The sequence below is a fragment of the Rana temporaria genome, chromosome 4 (genome assembly GCF_905171775.1).
Source record: "Rana temporaria chromosome 4, aRanTem1.1, whole genome shotgun sequence".
Classification (NCBI taxonomy): domain Eukaryota; kingdom Metazoa; phylum Chordata; class Amphibia; order Anura; family Ranidae; genus Rana; species Rana temporaria.
This window is the reverse complement of record NC_053492.1, coordinates 385,060,195-385,083,475: the sequence shown is the minus strand read 5'-3', so window position 1 is coordinate 385,083,475 and position 23,281 is coordinate 385,060,195. Positions and strand designations below refer to the sequence as shown.

The 23,281-nt window shown below is 43.3% G+C and overlaps 1 protein-coding gene across 5 annotated transcripts in view; it reads left to right on the top strand.

The window, feature by feature from the left end:
- ATL2 (atlastin GTPase 2) overlaps window positions 1-23,281 on the top strand; it is a 127,410-nt gene that overhangs the window by 41,759 nt on the left and 62,370 nt on the right. For 4 of the 5 annotated variants that reach the window (XM_040351074.1, XM_040351076.1, XM_040351075.1 and 1 more), the window contains exons 2-3: window positions 6,860-7,113; window positions 13,894-14,028. In XM_040351074.1, coding sequence (XP_040207008.1) covers window positions 6,860-7,113; window positions 13,894-14,028 — 389 coding nt within the window. The remainder of the gene's footprint in view (window positions 1-6,859; window positions 7,114-13,893; window positions 14,029-23,281) is intronic. The other variant, XM_040351077.1, reaches the window with a different exon arrangement.

Below are 23,281 nucleotides of genomic sequence, written 5' to 3'. Positions count from 1 at the left end.
GAAATTTGGTCTATTTTCTGCTCTGTTCTCCAGCCCTCTGTCCTAATCAAATCGACTGTTTGCATATTGTGGTAGCAGCACATCCCAGAGGAATGCAAAGTCTTAAGCAGAACTTGCTGCTATTTCTGTCTCCTCTCTGAAGGATAGAAATAGGACTATGAAAGCACTGCTGCTTATAAGGACTACGAGCTTGCTGTTTTGTGTATTCTATGTGCTTGCAATGATAATATTTAGCTGCGTACCAAATATCATCTGTAAAATTGTAATTCTCAGATGGTAACAGGCTTAAAGATGTCCTTGAACTTGGATAAAATACTTAGAAGCATATCCTGGATGAGAACTTGCCTAAACTCTGTTGGCAGCCTTTGATGCTTATGTTGGGTATAATATGCCCCGGGTCAAACTAGTGCTTGGTTAAGCCTTGAGTGAAATTCTGCCCTATTGGTGCAGCTGTTGCCTCTGCTGATCACCAGCCCTGGAATTCTGCATAGAGAAAATAGGCCATGATTTAAGATGGCAAGGCTCCCTGGCGTGGCACATACCCACCATGTTAAATAACTGAGACTGTGAAACTAAACTGCTAACTGAATGAGATGACATTTTACTCGCCTCCTTTTAGTTCCGGGTATACTGGTGCAGAATGGGCAGACCTCTTATTTTTTTTTTTTTATTTTTTTTTTCCAGCACCACTGCACCCAGTCTTAGGCCGGGTTCACACCTATGCAAATTAGATGCGGATTTCCCTGCATCCAATTTGCATGGTAGGAGATTGTGACCGCTCTCTATGGAGCCGGTTCACGTATCTCCGGTGCCAATTTGCACAGGGGTCTGATGTTAGTACAGCGATCTCCCCTGCTGTGCTATTGATGGGGGGGCTGGTCAGCGCTCTCAGCCATTGGCTGAGAGTGCTAAACAGGAGGCGGTCGGCAGATCATTTTTGGTCCTGACTAGGGTTATACCGATACCAGTATCGGTATCGGGACCGATACCGAGTATTTGCGGGAGTACGAGTAATGTAATGTACCCCCGATACTGAAATAGAATACTTGTTAACCCCCGCCGCCGCAAACCCGTCGCCGCAAAGCCGCCGCCGTTAATCAGCGTGCAGGGAACATTACAGCTTTCGTTTGAATATCTGTATCCCCGCCGTGTATAGACACTCCCCCTTGCGCGGGATTGGACGGATGATCTGTCCAATCCCACGCATGGGGGAGTGTCTATACGCGGCGGGGATACAGCTATTCAAACGAAAGCTGTAATGTTCCCCGCACGCTGATTAACGGCGGCACGTGCGGCATCATCCAGGTAGGACATGGCTGGAATATTATGTGGGGGACATGGCTGGAATATTATGTGGGGGGACATGGCTGGAATATTATGTGGGGGGACATGGCTGGAATATTATGTGGGGGGACATGGCTGGAATATTATGTGGGGGGACATGGCTGGAATATTATGTGGGGGGACATGGCTGGAATATTATGTGGGGGGACATGGCTGCATTTGGGGACACATTTAAAAAAAGTATCGGTATTCGGTATCGGCGAGTACATAAAAAAAAAAGTATCGGGACAACCCTAGTCCTGACCCTTCGACCGAAGCTAGCCAACCTGCTTCTGTCAGACCAGCTGCTGCCACACACATGGGTGGAATGTCGGTCGGTTTCTATTGAACCACCTGACTTTCTGCTCCGGTCTACTAGGCTTTAGAGAGGGTAGAGGAGGAGCATTGCAGAAGAATAGACGATGGTCCATCAACGTCAAGGAGATTTAATGGCCGCTCAGGTCTAGAAGGAGGCGATTGAAGGGCATTCATTTTGAGAATGTTGGAAGTACATTTATTGACCTGACAAATATCGTTCCATTATTAAAGCGGGAGTTCACCCGAAAAACAATTTTTAACATTAGATTGAGGCTCGTTTTGTGAAGGGGAATCGGGTGTTTTTTTTAAAAATCGAAGCAGTACTTACGGTTTTAGAGAGAGATCTTCTCCGCCGCTTCTGGGTATGGGTCTTCGGGCCTGGGCGTTCCTATTTGATTGACAGGCTTCCGGCGGTCGCATACATCGCGTCACGAGTAGCCGAAAGAAGCCGAACGTCGGTGCGGCTCTATACGGCGCCTGCGCACCGACGTTCGGCTACTTTCGGAAAATCGTGACGCGCTGTATGCGACTGTCGGAAGCCTGTCAATCAAATAGGAACGCCCAGTCCCACAGCCCATACCCGGAAGCGGCGGAGAAGATCTATCTCTAAAACGGTAAGTACTGCTTCGATTTAAAAAAAAAAACACCCGATTTCCCCTTGACAAAACAAGCCTCAATCTAATGTTAAAAATTGAGTTTTTGGGTGAACCTCCACTTTAAATATCCAAAATTTTGTAGAGAACAATTTTGCATCCTGCCCCTTCAAATTTTCTTCTCACTGTGGTTCAAATTGCACAATGATTTGACCCCACTAAAGATTATGCAAGTGGCATGACCAGCTTTTAAGGCCGGGTTCACACTATGCGAATTGGTTGCGGCTTAAACCGCATCCAATTTGCATAACATTATAAAATACATTGTTTTCAATGAGGCTGGTTCACATATGTGCGATGCATTCGCACTGCGCATTGCCAAAAAAACGTGTGCGTTTTCTAGGCATTGCGGTGCGGCTCAGATGCGATGTCAGGCCCATTATCTTCTATGGGTACGCATCTGATTCGCACATGTGTTCATTTCTCTCATTCAGCTCAATACACTTCCCCCCTCCCCTCTCCCAGGTCTCCAAATTTGCATCTAAAACTGAGGTGATCTGCTGAACAGTTGTCTTATCTCTCTGCAGAGATAAGAGAGCTGAAATTCGCACCGCACAAGTGTGAATCCGGCCTAAAACGTGTACAGACTTCCTGTGGAAGTGCTGCAGTCAAATGTGTCGTTTTGTGACTTTGTCACAAAAATGGTCACAATGTTTGTCTCCTAGAAAATGTAACTTGCAAGGTAACTCTGAGGATAGAAATGTATGGGAACTGTCATTGGGTCAAATTGAAGCATAGGTCACTGGTGTCTTTTGTCTTACTACGTTACTGAGAAGATTTGCCACCCAGCATGCCCTTCTAGTGTTTCCTAATTCTCTGTACTACTACAACCTCCAGTATGCGTCCCTGGTCTCCTGCTTTACAATGGGGATTAAAAATCCTAGCGTTTCTCTACATTTTTTTTTTTTACTGTTGATGTCTGTCTTCACTCTTCTGTGTGTGTGTGTGTGTGTGTGTGTGTGTGTGTGTGTGTGTGTGTGTGTGTGTGTGTGTGTGTGTGTGTGTGTGTGTGTGTGTGTGTGTGTGTGTGTGTATGACAACTGTGCTGTTGATTTTAAAGTTTTCTCTGCTGAGTAGCTGTTCCAGGACCATACATGCATAAATGTGCAAATGTTTAAACTTGTAGTATTTAGCTATGTTGGTATTCTGATGGTAAATATTTTTAAGCCACACCATTTTTTTGTTGGATATATATCCTTAGGGCGCTCTGGATGTATATCCTTGTGGCGCTCTGGATGTATATCCTTGGTGGCGCTCTGGATGTATATCCTTGGTGGCGCTCTGGATGTATATCCTTGGTGGCGCTCTGGATGTATATCCTTGGTGGCGCTCTGGATGTATATCCTTGGTGGCGCTCTGGATGTATATCCTTGGTGGCGCTCTGGATGTATATCCTTGGTGGCGCTCTGGATGTATATCCTTGGTGGCGCTCTGGATGTATATCCTTGGTGGCGCTCTGGATGTATATCCTTGGTGGCGCTCTGGATGTATATCCTTGGTGGCGCTCTGGATGTATATCCTTGGTGGCGCTCTGGATGTATATCCTTGGTGGCGCTCTGGATGTATATCCTTGGGGCGCTCTGGATGTATATCCTTGGGGCGCTCTGGATGTATATCCTTAAAGTGGAGTTCCACCCATAAATATAACATTACATCAGTAGTTTTAAAAAAATGTCATTGGTCCTTTAAGAAAAAAAAAACAATTTTTTAGATGCCTTCAAAGTGTTGTTGCTAGGCAGAATAGTTAATCTTCCCTCTTCCTGCACCTAGGTGCTTAACCACTTAACGCCCGCCGCACGACTATTTACGTCCGCAAAATGGCACGGACAGGCAGATGGGCGTATATATACGTCCTTGCCTTTCCGCGGGTCGGCGGTCCGATCGGGACCCCCTCTGCTGCGGGCGGCTTACCTCGGGGAGCAATCCGGGACGACGGCGCGGCTATTTGTTTATAGCCGCTCCGTCGCGATCGCGCCCCGGAGCTGAAGAACGGGGAGAGCCGTATGTAAACACGGCTTCCCCGTGCTTCACTGTGGCGGTGCATCGATCGTGTCATCCCCTTTATAGGGGAGACACAATCGATGACATCAGACCTACAGCCACACCCCCTACTGTTGTAAACACACACTAGGTGAAGCCTAACACGTTCAGCGCCCCCTGTGGTTAACTCCCAAACTGCAACTGTCATTTTCACAATAAACAATGCAATTTAAATGCATTTTTTTGCTGTGAAAATGACAATGGTCCCAAAAATGTGTCAAAATTGTCCGCCATAATGTCGCAGTCACGAAAAAAACGCTGATCGCCGCCATTAGTAGTAAAAAAAAAAAAAAAATTAATAAAAATATCCCCTATTTTGTAAACGCTATAAATTTTGCGCAAACCAATCGATAATTGCTTATTGCGATTTTTTTTTTTTTTTTTTTTTTTTTTTTTTTTTTTATACCAAAAATAGGTAGAAGAATACGTATCGGCCTAAACTGAGGAAAAAAAATGTATATATGTTTTTGGGGGATATTTATTACAGCAAAAAGTAAAAAATATTGCATTTTTTTCAAAATTGTCGCTCTATTTTTGTTTATAGCGCAAAAAATAAACTGCAGAGGTGATCAAATACCACCAAAAGAAAGCTCTATTTGTGGGGAAAAAAGGACGCCAATTTTGTTTGGGAGCCACGTCGCACGACCGCGCAATTGTCTGTTAAAGCGACGCAGTGCCGAATCGCAAAACCTGGCCTGGGCATTTAGCTGCCTAAAGGTCCGGGGGTTAAGTGGTTAAGCTTCCTAACCTACACCGCGCAGACTCCTGGGAATGTAGTGGGTGTAACTTTCCAGGAGTCTGTGCACTCCCCAGTCTCGAAGAATCATGTGACTTGGACAGTACACGTGCTGAAACCTGATCTGAAACCTGTTACACTGCTTGTGCAGCACTGAGCATGTGCGAGATCTGCAAGGCTGAAATCCAGGAAGTCATACAGTCTGGCTTCATGATGCCCACACTTAAGATGGCCCCAGTCAATTTCTATTTTATAAAGTGTCTAAATGCTGTAACAACCTAACAAAACGGACCTTAGTTTACAGACTAACTTTACTAGAATACATTAAGCATGTGTATTACAGGGGTATTTATATTTAAAAAGTGAAATTGTGGCCGGAACTCCGCTTTAAATCACTCTGGATGTATATCCTTAGGGCGCTCTGGATGTATATCCTTAGGGCGCTCTGGATGTATATCCTTGGTGGCGCTCTGGATGTATATCCTTGGTGGCGCTCTGGATGTATATCCTTGGTGGCGCTCTGGATGTATATCCTTGGTGGCGCTCTGGATGTATATCCTTGGTGGCGCTCTGGATGTATATCCTTGGTGGCGCTCTGGATGTATATCCTTGGTGGCGCTCTGGATGTATATCCTTGGTGGCGCTCTGGATGTATATCCTTGGTGGCGCTCTGGATGTATATCCTTGGTGGCGCTCTGGATGTATATCCTTGGTGGCGCTCTGGATGTATATCCTTGGTGGCGCTCTGGATGTATATCCTTGGTGGCGCTCTGGATGTATATCCTTGGTGGCGCTCTGGATGTATATCCTTGGTGGCGCCACCCAAAATGGGAAGTTCTGCTTTAGGGCCTCCTCCCCGCTCCTTTTTCAGTAATGCCACTTTTGGAGGAGGGTGGGTGGGCACCCGATTTTTGACAGGTACCCATTCTCACTTCCCATCGCCTTGGTGATCGGAAATGGAAGTTCTGCCGCCCCTCCACCCCGCAGTCTTCTGGGACACATGACAGGTCTCGGACTGCAGGACCATCCACAATCTGCAGCACGGATCTCCTCTTTTTAAATTCCTGTTAATAAATAGTTGTTCACCTTTGCATTTCATAGATTTTTGGACAATTTTTTTTTGTTTGTTTTTACTTTTCTAGCTTTTTTTTTTTTCTCCAGTGTCTTTAAGAAACCTATTTTTTTTTATGGCCTGCAGAAGGCCAGCATAATGCCTAGTACACACAATCAGAAAATCGGGTGAAAAATACAGATTTCAAAGTGATTGTAGGATAATCAAATCATTAGTACACAGCTTTCGAGAGCCAATTGCGTCAATTCATCTGAAATTATCCAAAGGGGAAAAAAAAATATTTTCTCGTACCGGATTTTCGTTTAATCAGTACAGCAATCGCCCAAAAAAAAATTCGATGGAGCAAGATCACACATACTCGGGAACAAAAGAATACAATACAACACATTTTTCTATTAATATAATAATAATATTGTACAGGATTTATATTGCGCCAACAGTTTACAATGTAAGAGATTACATCACTTCCAAAGTTGTATTCTGTCGTATAAGAATTTTCCTAAATTTAGTAACCTCTTTATTTTCTATGTGAGACTAGCATGCATCATTTGTCCGATATTCTCATTGTGTGTACGAGGCTTTAGATGTAGAGTCGTCATTCCTGGTATTTGTGTACATTAATTAGTAATATCACTTTGTCTTTAGTCACCTGACCATGTTTTGCTAACAAAGCGGTTATCTTCTCTGAGGTAGCAATCACTTTTTTTCTCTTTGCAGATGAAAATAATGTGGAAGACATCCAGCTTGGTTCAGACTCTGATGCTGAGGTGATGGACAAGCCATGCCCCATCCAGATAGTCCTGGCTCATGAGGATGACCATAACTTTGAGCTTGATGAAAAGGCCCTGGAGCGTGTTTTGATGCAGGAACACATACGTGATTTGAATGTGGTGGTTGTGTCTGTAGCTGGTGCTTTTCGGAAAGGGAAATCTTTTTTGCTCGATTTTATGCTCCGATTTATGTATAGTCAGGTAAACCTATTTTCTTTTCTTTTGGGGGGGGCCAATTCACACTTTTGCATGCGTTTTTCAAGCTTTTTTTGACATGCTGCGTTAGGCATTGCCATTTAATGAACCAAAAAATATACCAGCTTGATGTGTTTTCCCTGTTTACACTACAGGCAATAAAGAACATATAAAACTAAGATAATCAATAAAACGTGAACTGGTGTTCAAAAGATAAAAACAGTGCTGTGAGTGGGTAATATTCACTCCAAATATAAAAATTAATCCTGGATGTCAGTGATGGTGTGGAAGGTGATCAAAGGGTGGTATAAGTGCACCTGATACCTAGAGATACACCAAATGTGGATAAATCCCCAATTGGGGTGTACGCTTACCACAGCAAACCAATGTATGATTTGCTCTCAGACCATCAGATCAAACAGGTACTGCATGGGTTAAATACTCAAGCGGAGTTACATGTAAAGACAAAGAACAACATTCTCATGGTGCAATAACGTCTAAACATTAGCCCCTGACCAAGATGGGTAAAGTCCCCTAGTCAGACGCCCTCAGTTGAAGTCGGAAGTGACGAAACGCGTCAGGGCGTGGCTACACAGCGCTACACAGGAAGTCTTCGTGCGTTCCACTGCGCTCCACTGACTACCAACCACAGCCGGGAAAAAGCTTTTCATCGCATCCGCAGCACTTGCGCGGCCCCTGTGGACAGGAGGACATCAGTGAAGGCGGTGAACTCTTTACGGTTTCTTATTATTCACAATACTGTACGGGCATTCACTAGGGGACTTTACCCATCTTGGTCAGGGGCTAATGTTTAGACGTTATTGCACCATGAGAATGTTGTTCTTTGTCTTTACATGTAACTCCGCTTGAGTATTTAACCCATGCAGTACCTGTTTGATCTGATGGTCCGAGAGCAAATCATACATTGGTTTGCTGTGGTAAGCGTACACCCCAATTGGGGATTTATCCACATTTGGTGTATCTCTAGGTATCAGGTTCACTTATACCACCCTTTGATCACCTTCCACACCATCACTGACATCCAGGATTAATTTTTATATTTGGAGTGAATATTACCCACTCACAGCGCTGTTTTTATCTTTTGAACACCAGTTCACGTTTTATTGATTATCTTAGTTTTATACTTTTAAATGGTTTTCCATTTAATTTAAAATGGCCGCTTTTAAGATCAATGCCACTTACACCACTGGCATAGTTTCTAGATTTGCAGATAGTCTGTTACCACTCCTATCTCACTTGGGTTGAGTTATTTAGCTACCTGGCGCCGGAAGTGCAACAATAGGCCCTTTTCATTGCACCTTCTTCAATAAAGAACATATGCCTTTCTTTGCACTAAGGTGCATTCACATCTCAGCGTTTTAAATATTGATTTGCTTCAATTTCAAAGCGCTAAGATGTAAATGACAAATCGCAGAATGCACATTTTGAGATGTCATTTGAATATCGCTGTGCGGTATTGTTGCGGCAACACGCATCGCATGAAGCATGTCGCTTAAAAAGTTCAGGAGCTTCTTTTGGTCGACCCGCCTTTACGCGATGCGGGCTGTCACAATTGCAACACGTTTTATTGCGGCAGAACCGCACCGCCATTTTAGGTGCCATTCAAATGCATGGCATCTCAAGTGTGCGTTCTGCGATTTGTCATTCACACCTCAGCGCTTTGAAATTGCGGGCAGAATTGCAGAAAATCTGCTTGCGATTCAAAACGTCAAGGTGTGAATGCGGCCCATGGGGCAGGTGTGTTTTTGACTATGTATGTGTGTGAGGTTGCCTTTTGAAAATTAATGGCAGATCTAGAGCTGCAACCAACGATTATTTTCATAATTTTTTTTCAGCTGCTGCGTATTTGGAAAGAGCAAGGACTTGTTAACGCAAAAAGGTGCTATTTTTTTTTTTTTTAGGTTCAATATACTTCAATGGAGAAGCTGCAGAAAAGCATGTAATGTGTTTTTGCGGCAATTTGTGTTTTTTAATCTGCCCAACAACATATTGGCCCAAAAAATTTAAAAAAATTATAATTTTTTTATTTTTTTTTTATTTATCATTTAAAAAAAAAATTGGGCCAATTTGTTGGGCAGATTAAAAACACAAATTGCTGCAAAAACACATTACATGCTTTTCTGCAGCTTCTCCATTGAAGTATATTGAACCTAAAAAAACAAAATGGCACAGTTTTGCGTTAAAAAGTCCTTGACCTCTCCAAATACGCCGCAGCTGAAAAAAAATCATGGATGTGAACGTGTCCCATAGGAAAACATGTAAATGAACTGTAGTGTGTTTCTGCAAAAAGCACCAAAAAACAGAGGTGTGACCCAGGCCTGAGATGTTTAGTAACATAATGGGGGTAAAAAAAAACAAAGAAGTACACAAAGAGCAAATAATCGCTACTGTATGGGGTTAATTTTTTACTGTGGGACAGTGAAAGTAATATTTACAGTAGCGATTTGCTTTTTTGTACTATAAAGGGCTAATTTTAGTTTTTTTAACCCCATTATGTTACTGGCCGATTATTCGATTAATTTCATAATCGATTAGTTGTTTCGGCCCTAGGCAGATCCTTTTGCTGTATGTAATGGAGGGATTTTCATTACCTTTTTAGCTTATATCTTTTTCACAGTAGTGTGTTCCTTATGTGGCCTGTTTTGAACTCTGAGATGCTGCGAAAGCCATACTGTATTGCTAAGTTGCATACAGTACAGTTACTAATTCCTACAGTGTGGAAAGTGCAAAATGTACAACCAAATTGTGCCAGACAATAATCGATGTTCAAATGATTTGTACAGGAACAATTGTGTACTAGTAGTCCATTATACTTTTTTTTTTTTTTTTGTACAACGGCCCCTTTCAATTTGTCAAGTGTCCGATGTGTCCGCCATAAGGTCGCAGTACCGATTAAAAATCGCTGATCGCCGCCATTACTAGTAAAAAAATTAACAAATATGACAAACTATCCCCTATTTTGTAGACGCTATAACTTTTGCGCAAAATCAATAAATGCTTACGATTTTTACCAAAAATATGTAGAAAATCGATCTAAACTGAGGGGGGAAAAAAATGTTTTTTATATATTTTTTTTTTAGTAAAAAGTAAAAAATATTGAGTTTTTTTGTTCAAAGTTTTCGCTCTATTTTTGCTTATAGCGCAAAAAATGAAAAACGCAGAGGTGATCAAATACCACCAAAAGAAAGCTCTATATGGGGAATATAGGACGTCAATTTTGTTTGGCAGCCACGTCGCACGACCGTGCAATTATCAGTTAAAGAGCCGCAGTGCCATATCGCATAAAGTGGCCCGGTCTTTGACCAGCAAAATGGTCCAGGGCTTAAGTGGTTAAATGATGTGTACAGTACAGCACTATTCACCATTGGCTATTCAAGGCATGGCTGTGTAGTGGACAGACTTGGCAAACATATAGCACATAACCTTTTATGGGAATTTCCAACAAATTAATAAAACTATAAAATCTTTGTAAATTTAAGTACACCGCTAAAAGTACATTAAACAGTCACAGGTGCAGCCATTTAAGGGGATTATATAGTCTTTTAAAAGGCTTTTGCTGTGCAGAAAACAATAAAAACAAATCCATCCTGTAAGCCTAGGTTCACACTGCTGCGTATTCAAAATCGCGGTAAAATGCGCAATTTTACCGCGATTTTGCCGCGATTTCGGCCGCAATTTAATGTAAATCGCGGCCCGAAATCGCAAAAAGTAGTACAGGAACTACTTTTTGAAATCGCAGATGCGGCGTCGCACTGATTAGGACAGTGCCATTGCCGCCGATTTGAGATGCGATTTGACATGTCAAATCGCATCTCAAATCGTTCCAAATCGTACCCAGTGTGAACCAGGGCTCAAAGAAGCTTAAGGTGGTGTGTCCCCGGGGGGGGGGGGGGGGGTTCCTCCCTCTGATCACAATATTACTATGGGACACAGGCCCTGTAAGAGTAAAAAAAAGGGGGGGAAATGCGCACCTTCAAAAAAAAAAAAAAGTACGTCTGTGTGTAAAAAGCTGGCTGTTGTCGTGAAATGCCTATTGGTGTTGGGTGGAGTTCTGATTTATGCCAAGTTTGGACTGCTCTAGACAGTTGACATTTTGTTTTTGTTTTTTCATGGACCCTGTGGACCCCAGTTTAGAGCCCCTCCTTTTAAAGGGAATCTTCGCTCAGGTTTAAAATGAATTGTCAGCTACAACTGCTGTAGTTTGCTAACTTTTAAAAAGCAGATAATTACTGGCTCATGGAGTCCAGCGCTATCTTCCCCACAGTCGATTTTTTCCTAGGGCTGTGGGTACCCAGACCGCCATCTTGGATTTGGGAGCCTGCTGTGACTTCCTGATAATTTACAGCCTGGTCCTGCAGCTACCTGGGATGTATGACGTTATTCCAAGAAGCTGCGACTAGGACAAGTTGACCTCTATCCATGCCTAGGCAAGGTTTAAGAATTTGTCACAAAAAAGGTACCCGCTCCCCAAGAAAAAAGAAGAAACCTTCAAATTTGTTGTGGAGAGGACGAGCGATACTTTAACTTTTGAGTGAAGGTCTGCTTTAGGACCTTGTTCTACCTAGTATGTCAAGGCCACTTGTGACTTAGTCCGGTCTGAACTCATTGGAATCCCGGATCGATTTTGTCAGATCTTTGTCAACACCTGGGAGTATTTGGATAGCCTAAAGCAGGCATCATTAAATGGCGGGTGGCGGTCCAGACAGGGACTGAGTGACAGTTCAGTCTGGACTGTGGTCGCTCCACCCAGCAGCCTGAGCGAACTCCTCTCCTCTTGGCGCTGCAGCTGTTAAGGATCACTGCCCTGTAGCGGGCAGAAGGAATGGCAGTGTGGACCCGGACCCCTCCCCATTGAACCTGCCCGCTGTGGCTGTTGAAGTCACAGCAAAGTGGCGGGAGGAACAGGTCTACAGGGGGAGCAGTAGCTGCCCAACACTTCCCTCCTCCCCATTGCACTCGCGTGCTGCTGAACTCGCAGCAAGCAGGACCCGGATCCCCTCCCCCCACATGCACCCGCTGTTGGAAGTCACAGCAAGAGTGCGGGAACAACGGTAGTCATACAGGGGTAGCTTCGCTGTCGACCCCCGCCCCCTCCTTACAATGCACTCGCAACCCACAGCAAGGAGGAGGGCGGGGGGCACAGAAAATAGCGGCGGCAGGTGAGCTCCCCAGAAGAGGAGTCCACCCTCCCCACTCTCCCTAACCTCCACAACACTGAGTTAGGTAGGGGGAAGGTTATTTGGGGGGCTGTGATGTCGGAGAGGGAAGCTGTGATGGGGGGGGGGGGGGGATGTAAATTGAGAGGTGAAAGCTGTGATGTAAGAGGGGGGGAACTGCTTTAATCCTGGGACCAAAGAAGTATCTTCTGTCCTAGCGATATTTTGTTCCCAGGTCATCTGCATAATGGGATACAATAAGCGTTCCTGCACACAGCTGAAGTCGCAATTCTTTATTCATTTTCCAGAGTCTCCCAGCATTGGCAGACTCTAGATTTTAGCTGCATGCCAGAAAAATAAGACCCCTTTCACACCGGGGTGGTTTTTAAAGCGCTTTGGCGCTGGAAATAGCCTCTGCTAAGCGCCTGAAAACTGTCTCTCAATCATTTAAGTGTGACTTTTCACACTGGGGCGGTGCGCTTTCAGGATATTCTGAACAGTCCTGCAAGCTGCAACTTTGGGGCCGTTTTGAGAGCGCTGTATTTAGCGCTCCCAAAACGCTGATGAAGAAGTCGAGGCCGTGCCTTCGAAACGCGCTCTGATTGGCCAGACAGCGTGTGGGCGGTTCCCCAGTTTGCAGCCCTGGACCACTCCCACCCACAGACACACAACTGACATCTCCATGAGGCTCCAGTCGCGGCTAACACGCGGTGCTCGTGGATCCCTTAATATACTTTCCAGTGGCCCTCCTGTGCTCCTGTGACACTGCATGTGGAAGTTCCCACCTGCTCTAGCACTCTGCAAGTGCTCCAAATTTTTTCACGCACGTTTTTAGTGTTGGTTTTATACTTGTATACTGAATAAATTCCTAAGCCGTTTAAAGGATTGGCTTGGCGCTTCTCTTTCCTTTAGCGCTCTCAAAACACTCTACCAATTGCAATGAATGGGCAGCACTTCGGAAGGGCCGCAACTCTTCTTTGGGGTTAATAGCGGCTGAAAATTGCCGCAAAAATGAGCAGCGCTTTAGAGCGATCGCGGCCCCAGTGTGAAAGGGGTCTAATGCATAGTTGTGACTTCAGCTGTGTGAAGGAACTCTTATTGCTTCTTCAGCTGTGTGCAGGAACTCTTATTGCTTCTTCAGCTGTGTGCAGGAACTCTTATTGCTTCTTCAGCTGTGTGCAGGAACTCTTATTGCTTCTTCAGCTGTGTGCAGGAACTCTTATTGCTTCTTCAGTTGTGTGCAGAAACTCTTATTGCTTCTTCAGCTGTGTGCAGGAACTCTTATTGCATCTTCAGCTGTCTGGGTGAACCGAAGTGATTCATTGTAGACATGCATTGAACTGGATGGACAAGTGTCTCTTATTCAGCCTTACCAGCTGTGTAACTATGTTGCTGAGGTTGGGCGGATTGTACTTTCGTTCATCCACATAGTGGGATATCTCAATGTCGTCCTCCTGAAGGAATCATATAATGGCATTTATGGCCACACCTCTACATTTCCCAGATGTTTTTATTTTTTTCTGAAATTATATTAAACAGACAACCTAGGCTAGTGACTGTAAAATGTAATGACAAATGCTCATATATTTTTATTTAATTTTTTCCCCAGAGGGCATCAAGTTGGATTGGTGGAAATTATGAGCCATTGATTGGGTTCACGTGGAGGGGCGGATGTGAACGAGAGACCACGGGTATACAGATCTGGAGTGAAGTGTTTGTTATTGAAAAGCCTGATGGATCCAAGGTAAGTGCTATGTATATCTCCTGACTTTGAGTCTTCCACTAATACAATAATATCTATTTAGGCAATGGTTCTAGGCCTAGTTCTGAATTGCCATAAAAGTAAATGTTTCTTGACCATACCTGTGTCTCTAACCTGCACTGAAATGTGCAAATTGTTGTGCTATATATGCCATCTACTTTGTCTCCTGCAATAGCCAGAGCTACTTGAGCAATGTTGTTGTTGTTGTTGTTGTTGTTGTTGTTGTTGTAGTACTAAAGTCCCATTATTATTGTAGCACACTTTGACTAATTGCATACCCAAATCATATGAACGACAGTAGCTTGCATGATTGGTAGGCATTGTTCGGTTTCAAATGCCTCTTTATGCATTGACATTCCTCCTTAGACCCAGTCTGCCCAGGCAGTATGGTCACCTGCTGCCTTGGAAGCATCCACAGGCAGCTTAACTCTTCAGTGAGACACAGAAGTTGCATCAAATGCAAATTTAATTGAACTAATTGCAGTACATGGGATAATTTTCCAGTCTTTGAAGAAAGCAATGACTTTCTTAAGCTCTCTCTCTGTGAAGTACGAACGTTGACTGGGGTAACATAGAAGAAATGGCATGGATCTTGCTAGGACTGAACAAGCTAGCACGAAACGAGAGGGGAGGACAGAGAAAGATATCAAATCACAAAGTAACAAAGCTGTAGTGGCTCTAAACTGCTCCTAAAAACCAGCATATTAAAGAACAATAGTACCTAAAGTTGAAAGCTGGCACTCCAATGTGGGAATGTACAGAAGACTATTGGAAACTGTTTCTGCCCATAGGGGCCAATTGGACAGCACAACCGTACCTATATTAAAAAGTACCGCCTCCCCTGAAAGGAGTTAATCGCAGGTTAATGTTAAAATAAATAATGTTAAAAGAAATCAAGGAAATATAATGTGTAGCAATGCATGAAATAATGGGATTAAACGCATACAAATATATACCGTATTTATCGGCGTATACCGCGCACTATTTTGCCCTGAAAATCAGGGCAAAATCGTGGGTGCGCGGTATACGCCGATACCCGCTTTCCCGCCACGAGTTTGAATACTGCGCCGGCATATACCGAGCGCAGTACACTCGTGTATCTTCGGGCAGTCTCGGCGCCTCTCGCACTGACGTCCTGAGCGTACAGGACGTCAGCGCGAGAGTTGCCGAGCCTGCCCGACGATACACGAGTGTACTGCGCTCGGTATATGTCGGCGCAGTATTCAAACTTGGCGCGGGAAACGAGCGGGGACGCCGGACCCGACGAAGAGGACACCCGAAGCCGCAGACGGACGCCGGACCCGACGAGGCCGCCGATGGACGCCGCGCAAGACACCAAAACTGTAAATACAAAACATCTTTTTTTTCCACAGGAATTCGGGCAACTTTAGGGGTGCGCGCTATACGCGGGAGCGCGCTATACCCCGATAAATACGGTAAACAGAATGCAATTAAAGGGGAGATGACGGCAATCCTAACCAATCCTGTGTCAAAAGGTGTTTCTAATCCTCTTTATTGGCACTCATTTTGTATATATTTATTCCTTTTATTTAATGTATTGCTCACACATTATCTATCGTTGGTTTCAACACTAAATTACTAAATACAGGTAGTGTCGTGCTGTCTTATTTGGCTATGATTAAATGTGATTAAGAAATGTGTAAGGTCACTACATTGTTTGATGTTTTTACCACATTTCCAATGATCTTCTGTACAGTTCCCTGGTGGAGTGCTGCTTTCAGCTTTAAATTTTGCTTACGGGAGTTTTAGTCACGGCACCAATTTTTTCCCACAAACCCAATATACATCTGGATGGAGCACAGAGTTATTTTTGCTAATAATGTGGCCTTCAATGCCCCACGGAAAAATACATATAAAAGGGACAGAACTGGTATGCTTATCCAATGAAAAGTGGACACCCATCATTTTCAGGCATCAAATGACCTAAATGGTTTTGCGAGTAAGCACTTTGAATGGGAAACATGTTGAATGAATATATCTACTGATTATTCAAGCCTTCGTTTTATATTATTTTGATGCTTTGTAGTGGGACCATACAAGGTCCCAAAGCCACAGGGTAAGTTCAGAAGTTTTCTTCTTTTCCTGTTAAACCCTACTTCTGAAATACATGTTCATTTGCTGGACAGCATGCCATTAACGGGACCAGTTTTGGAGGAAATCGAGCATTATATGAGGAATGTGTGAGATCATCTCTGATCGTATTTACTTCTATTTAGAAACAAAAAAGCCGCGCCACAAAATTTAAAACATTTTTGATAACAGACTCTGAAAGTGTGATAAGTAAGAAAAGTCCATATAAATTGTATATGAATCACTAGATGAAAGTCCGTGAGAAAATTACCATGTCCTTAAATGATTAGGCATAAATTCATGAGAGTTAATTCACTGCAGAAAAAAATCCTACGATCCACACCACCAAGTGACATGTAAACAGTGTAGGTGAACCCTCCACCGGAATAATAGGCCGCTTACCAGAAGGCAAGCAATTCGATCAGTTGGCTATAGCCCAGCCACGGCTTTTAACTCCCCAGGAATCCCGGATGGGACAGGTTAACTCCAGGTACACGATAGCAGCCAACTTCAATTGGTTCAGTTAGAATGAAAAAGAGAGGCGCACATAGCGTGACTCCGTTTAACAAGCAATTTATTTTAAAAATAATGAGATATACTCGCAAACGAACGATTTAAAACTGCATGTAAAAGTTACAAACAAATGCCGGCCGGCATGTAAGGAGCCCTCCTCCTCAGCGTGGTGACATAGCCTCCCAGACGCGTTTCGTCATTCACAGGATGTTATAAAGTTTTTAGCTGGAGTTCAGTCAAGTCCATCTAAAACTGCTCTTTCCCCAGACTGATAATGCTACTGTCCAAGGGTGTGTGTGCTTTGCTACTTCATACAATGTAAAACAAGAGTGCCAAATCTGGTGCAGCTGTGCATAGTAGCCAATCGGCTTTTAACGCCAACTTGTTCAATTAACCACTCCCTGCCCATGCTATAGCTAAAAGAGGTTACAGCGCCAGGAGGGCCTACATGGACTTCCCCCCGTGATTGCACTGCCCGCATGCCCCCTTCATACTCAGCTGATCAGATCAGGGTAGAGGGCCAATTGCAGCAGCCTTTACCAGGTGATCAGCTGTGTCCAATGACGGCGTGAGGAAAGAAAGACCCGATTGTGTTTACATCTGTGATCAGCTTACAGCGTGAGGAGAAGGGCGCCAATAACTGGCTTGTGTTAAAGGGACATCGGGACTGATGATCAGGGCACAAATTATCAGTACAGTTCCAACAGTGCCCACCAGTGCTGCCTATCAGTGCCACCTATCCAGCTACCACATCTAAGAATGTATACAATGTCTGGTTTTGGGTTTAATACTGCTTTAACTTGACAGTGTGGCTTTAGGCACATTTTTTCACGCTGCTTTTTCCTCCCCTGGAGCCAGGGTGGATTTGATTTAAATCGCTAGTAAAAAGGCTTGATTTTAAATTAACTAGATTTAAATCATTTTTAAAGGGCAACTGTCATTTCTCTTCCTCTGACCTGCTGTTGACTCACCGACAGTCTCATTCACTTTAATGGGATGGCTGGTGATGCAACAAGGTGAGGAACATGGCATCAGGTGAGTGGGTACCCGCTAACAGGCGCTGCTAGTTAGAATCTTTAATACAGTTGAACCTCGGTTTACAAATGTAATTAGTTACAGGAGTATACTCGTAATCCAAAGTACTGGCATATTAAAGCGAGTTTTCCCATTGAATTCAATGAAAACGAAAATAATTTGTTCCGCATTGACTTCAATGGGATGCAATACCAAATTCGGCCAGAGGTGGGTGGTCGCCAGAGCGTCAAACGGCTGAAAAGGCCCGAGGACACTTCGGCTCGTTTCCTGCGCCCCCGTACCTCAGGCCAAATGAGGTATTGCAGGCCAATGTTTGGCTTTTCTCGGCTCCTGCGCACCCGTACCTCAAACCAAATGAGGTACTGCAGGCCAATGTTCGGTTCTGCTTGGCTTCTGCACCCCCGTACCTCAGGCCAAATGAGGTACTGCATGCCTATTTAGCTTGAATTCTCTTGTCTTGCAAGTCGACACTTGCAAACCGAGTCAGAATTTTTTTTTAAATTGTTCGCGAATCAAAACACTCTCAAACCAAGTTACTCTTAAACCGAGGTTCCACTGTATTTGCAAACAACGTTAAGGTTTCCTATTTAGTATAATAAGCTGTCAGGTTAGTAAAATGGCGATATCAGAACTGATTCAATCATGCAGTTTGTAGTGTACATAAATTTGCAAAACAATAAAGGGAAATCTCCTAAACTTTGTTTTTATCTCATGGTTACTGTGAAATTTTTGTGAATGCATCAATGCAGTGCATGTTATCTCAGCTTGCAGAGCTTGGAATTATTGAATGAGTTTACTGAAAATGTAAATATTGCAGAATATACAACCTCATGCTACATAACTTTGCTCCATTTCATGCTGAATAAACAAAATTATTAATGTATCTTAAATAGAAAACTATATTTCGATTTTTTTTTTTTTTTTTTTTTTTTTTTTCCCCCCAAAAGCATTTTATTAAAATTCATTTGATAAAAAAAAATTATTATTTTTTTTTTTTTTCACCACCCTGCCTGGAGCAAAGTTGTCCAGTGAGGGTAAACGTCCTGTGTGCAGGAGGCATAACGAAAAGTAAGCGGATTTGTTTTACTTCATTTAAGACTGTCGAGCATTAATTTTCCAGCTTAATTTATGTGCTGCTTCCTTTTACAAATGGGTAATAAGAGCTCCACTTGGCAGACTTTAGGGTCACATCAAGTGCACATGGCTTAAATATTTGAGCAGCTTTCCTGCTGGAAGAATCCAGTAGCAGAGGCTGCCACGCTGTGGGCAGGAAAGAGAAGAAATAATATTAAAGCCATAGGGAGGCTTGTGATTCTAGATGGTCCGGACATCTGACTTTTTTTTTTCTCCAGTTATGTATTGCTGACAAAATCCTTTTATGTTTATAAAGAACACGTGACATAAGAGAAAAGAGGAGGCTTCCACTGCTGACCTTATAAAAATGCTAGTTGCCTGGCTTTGACAGCTATAGGTTGAGTTGCTGACCCTGGCTGCCTTGTAGCCTTTCTTTTACCCCCTTCATGGTCAGGCTTTTTTTTTTTATATATTCAGCACTGCACTACTTTAACTAGTTATTGTACGGTCATGCAATGCTGTACCCAAACAAAATTTATATATTTTTCTTCCCCCCCCACAAAAGGTGCTTTCTTTTGATGAACATTTGATCACCACTGGGTTTTTTATTTTTTGCGCTATAAGACCCCTTTCACACTGAGGCACTTTGCAAGGCGCTATAGCGCCTGCAAAGCACCCTGAAACAGCGGCTCATTCACTCCAGTGTGAAAGCCGGAGGGTTTTCACACTGGATCGGTGCGCGGGCAGGACATCAGAAAGTCCTGCCAGAAGCTTCTTTGAAATGCATTAGGAGCGGTAACTCGCCACTCCTAAAACGCCCCTGACCATTGAAATGAATGGGCAGTGCCGCTTCTAACCCTTTTTCGGATGCTAGTGGGGGTTAAAAGCGCTCTGTTAGCATCTGAAAAAGCGATGCAAAAACTACGGTAAAACACCGCTAAAAATGGCTGCATTTTACCACCGACGCCTGGGTGCTTTCAGTGTGAAAGCGGCCTTAACTAGAAAAAAGGGCATACATTTTGAAAAAAAAAATCAAATAATCTAAACTTCATCATTTTAAAGCGGAGGTTCACACAAAAAGTGCTTTTTGGATTCCCCCCCCCCCCCCTCCGGTGACACATTTGGCACCTTTCAAGGGGGAGGGAGGTGCAGATACCTGTCTGAGACAGGTATTTGCACCACTTCCGGGTCTCATCCCCGCGGGGAATCCCGCCTGTGACGTCACTCCCCCCGCTGTCTTCTGGGAAACACTGTTCCCAGGAGAGAGCGGGGACCAGTGACGGCGCGCTGCGATCCTCGCGCATGCACAGTAGGGAATCGGGCAGTGAAGCCGTCACCGAGGATGGCGGCGGAAGCAGCCGAGGACCGAGCGATTGCTCAGCCTCGGCTGCTGACATCGTGGGCACGCTGGACAGGTTAGTGTCCATTTTTTAAAAGTCAGCAGCTGCCGTATTTGTAGCTGCTGAGTTTAAAAAAAAAAAAAGTCGGAACCTCCGCTTCTGCTACATGTCTTTGGGTAAAAATAAATAAAAATACCAATGAAGTTTTATATTGGTTGGTTTACATATTGGTTATATACTGGAATTTCTATTTATCAGCGACTTCTAGTGTGTCGGCAGACAATCTGACGCTGACACTTTGTGGGAAATGGCTAACTGCCACTGACCTCTCCAGTGACACCAATACTGTGATGATCAGTGCTAATAATGTACACTGATACTGTACAGATAACACTGGCTGGGAATGAGTTAACATTTGGGGCACTCAAAGGGTCAAATGTGGGCCCAACAATGTTTACTGTGTGTAACGTGTGATGATTTTACGAAGCAATGTGGTTTTTATCCTCTGCTTTGGAGTGAAACAAATATCGTCACCTCGCCACTGTCAGAAGAGAGCTTTGCGTTGTCTACATAGACATGCTGGTAGGTAAATTGGATCTCGTCCAAATTGGCCCAGTATATATGTGTGTATGACTGTGTGTCCCTAGCGTGTCATGATCCTTCGGGGTAAAAATGACCGCACCAGCCTACTGGCTGGAAAAAGCGCCCAGAGGCGATTCAGTTTGCATGCGGTGCGCTATAAAAGTCATTCATTCACATACCAAAGCATTCTCCTGTCATTTTTTCCGATTATCGACGGGTCCAAACAATTAATCGATGTCTGGGAATCGCTGATTGATTGGTATGTGCTGGAACCAGTAACCGCACAGCCGGGCAGGCGCGCACGCGCTCCCCCTATTTGTATATACAGAATTGTGTATTTATATGTTGTTCCGCACAGACGGCCTGCGATGTAACGGTAAAACAGTGTGCGGTTGACAAGTCGTTAAACTTGAGTTGTACAAATACGGCTGTACTTTCTTAGCAGCAAATGAGTTGGTCTGGCTTTGTAATAAAAACATTTACAGTAAAACCTTGGTTTGCAAGAATAATTAGTTCCAGAAACATGCTTGTAATCCAAAGCACTTGTATATTGAAACATTCTTTTTTACAGGGTATAAAAGAGAAGAGATTCACCTCTAAGACCCCTTTCACACTGAAGCATTTTTAGTGTTTTAGCGTTAAAAATAGCTCTATTAAAACACCCATAAAACGCTCTCCATGCATCTCAATTGACCCTTTTTCACACGGAGTCCTGCAAGCAGCATCTTTGGAGCAGCTTTTGGGCGCTGAAAAAAACGCTCCAAAAACGCCCCCCTCCATTTAAATTAATTAAAAGCGCTGTAAAAACGCCTTACCCTTTCACACTGAGGCACTGCAAAAACACCCTAAAACGTTAGGGTCTTAGCGGTGCTTTACCAGCACATTGGGATTGCAGATGAGGCTTCGCTCAAATAACGCTCAAAGTGTGAAAGGGGCCTAAATGTAGCAATAAGTTGCTAAATGTTGTACCTTCATTAAATGTAGCCATATTGCTACACTTGGAGGCTTCTCTTTTTTTTTTTTTTTTTTATACTCAGTTGAGACAAGACGCTACTCTTGTATCAAGACATCGCTTGTATATCAAGGCAAAATTTATTAAAACATTTTGCTTGTCTTGCAAAACGCTCTCAAACCAAGGTTTTACTGTATCTTAATTGTACAGTGCGCAATGCATGAGGCTCCAGTATTTTACAAGAATCCCTTGGGTGATGGATCTGTTCTCTGGAGAATTTTTTTTATTTTAAATGTTCACTATGACTGGTAAAGCCTTCATTGTGTTCACTACAGTCTATACAGTGCAGTTCTCACCCTGGTTGCTGCTTATCCCAGTATTCCATATCTTACTCCATGAGGGCAATAGCCTCACCTGTAGCTATGGCTTTCTCAGGCGAACATTCCCTCTCTGCACAACACTAAATCTCAAAGTTACGACTCTTCCCCTGCATCGGAGCAGGAACCAATTTTAACAGTAGTGTCTCCATCCGATTCTACAATGTAGATCCATTTCAGGCACGCATAAGATGGCCTACCTAACCTAAATTTCATAAATATATTCCCTATTTTGTACACCTTTTGCGCAAACAATAATATGCTTATTGGTATTTTATTTAATTAAAAATATGTAGCAGACTACATATTGGCCTAAACTGATGAAGAAATTCGATTTTTATTTATTATTATTATTATTATTATTATTATTATTATTATTATTATGAATGTTTTATAACAGAAAGTAAAAAATATTGTTTTCTATTCAAAAATTATTATTTTTTTGTTTTTTTTATAGGGCAGAAATTTAAAACCGCAGAGGTGATCAAATACCACCATAAAACAGCTATATTTGTGGGGGGGAAAAAGTCATCAATTTTATTTGGGTTACAATAAATAAACAAAAAACTGCGCTAATAATAACACTAAAAAAGAACACACTATAGGCAGCAGCTGGCGTGCGATACACAAATGACATAAAACGGTAAACAAAGCCGCGCCCTGAACACTAAAACATATATAATACAGATCGTAGAGGATAAGGTATATTAAAGTCCATATACATGTATCTTGCACCATAGATCACACTAAGATATATGCAAGTCCGTAGGAAGGTATGGCATCACATTTAAGTAATTAGCAAAGGATTCCTATTGATTAGATCTCTGCAGATGAGGTCCTAAAATTCCATACCACCAAGTGACAGGTAAGGCAATACAGGTGAACCCTCCACCGGAATAAGAGGCCGCTTACCAGAGGGCAAGCAAATCGAGCATTTGGCTATAGCCCAGCCGCGGCCTTTGATCCACAGGAACCCAGATTGGAAGTGGTTAACAGCAGACACTCTATGGCAAACCAGCTCCAGTTCATTCGGTTAGGACATAAAAAAGAGGTGTACCATAGCGTGACTCCGTTTACAAAAAGATTTATTTAAAAGAATGAGATATACTCACAAACATGAAGATTAAGAACAGCATGTAAAAGCAAACAAATGCTGGCCGGCATACAAGGAGCCCTCCTCTGCGTGGTGACGTCACTGCGTGGCCTCCCAGACACATTTCGTCATCAACAGGACGCTTTCAATCCCCATTGAAAACGTCCTGTTGATGACG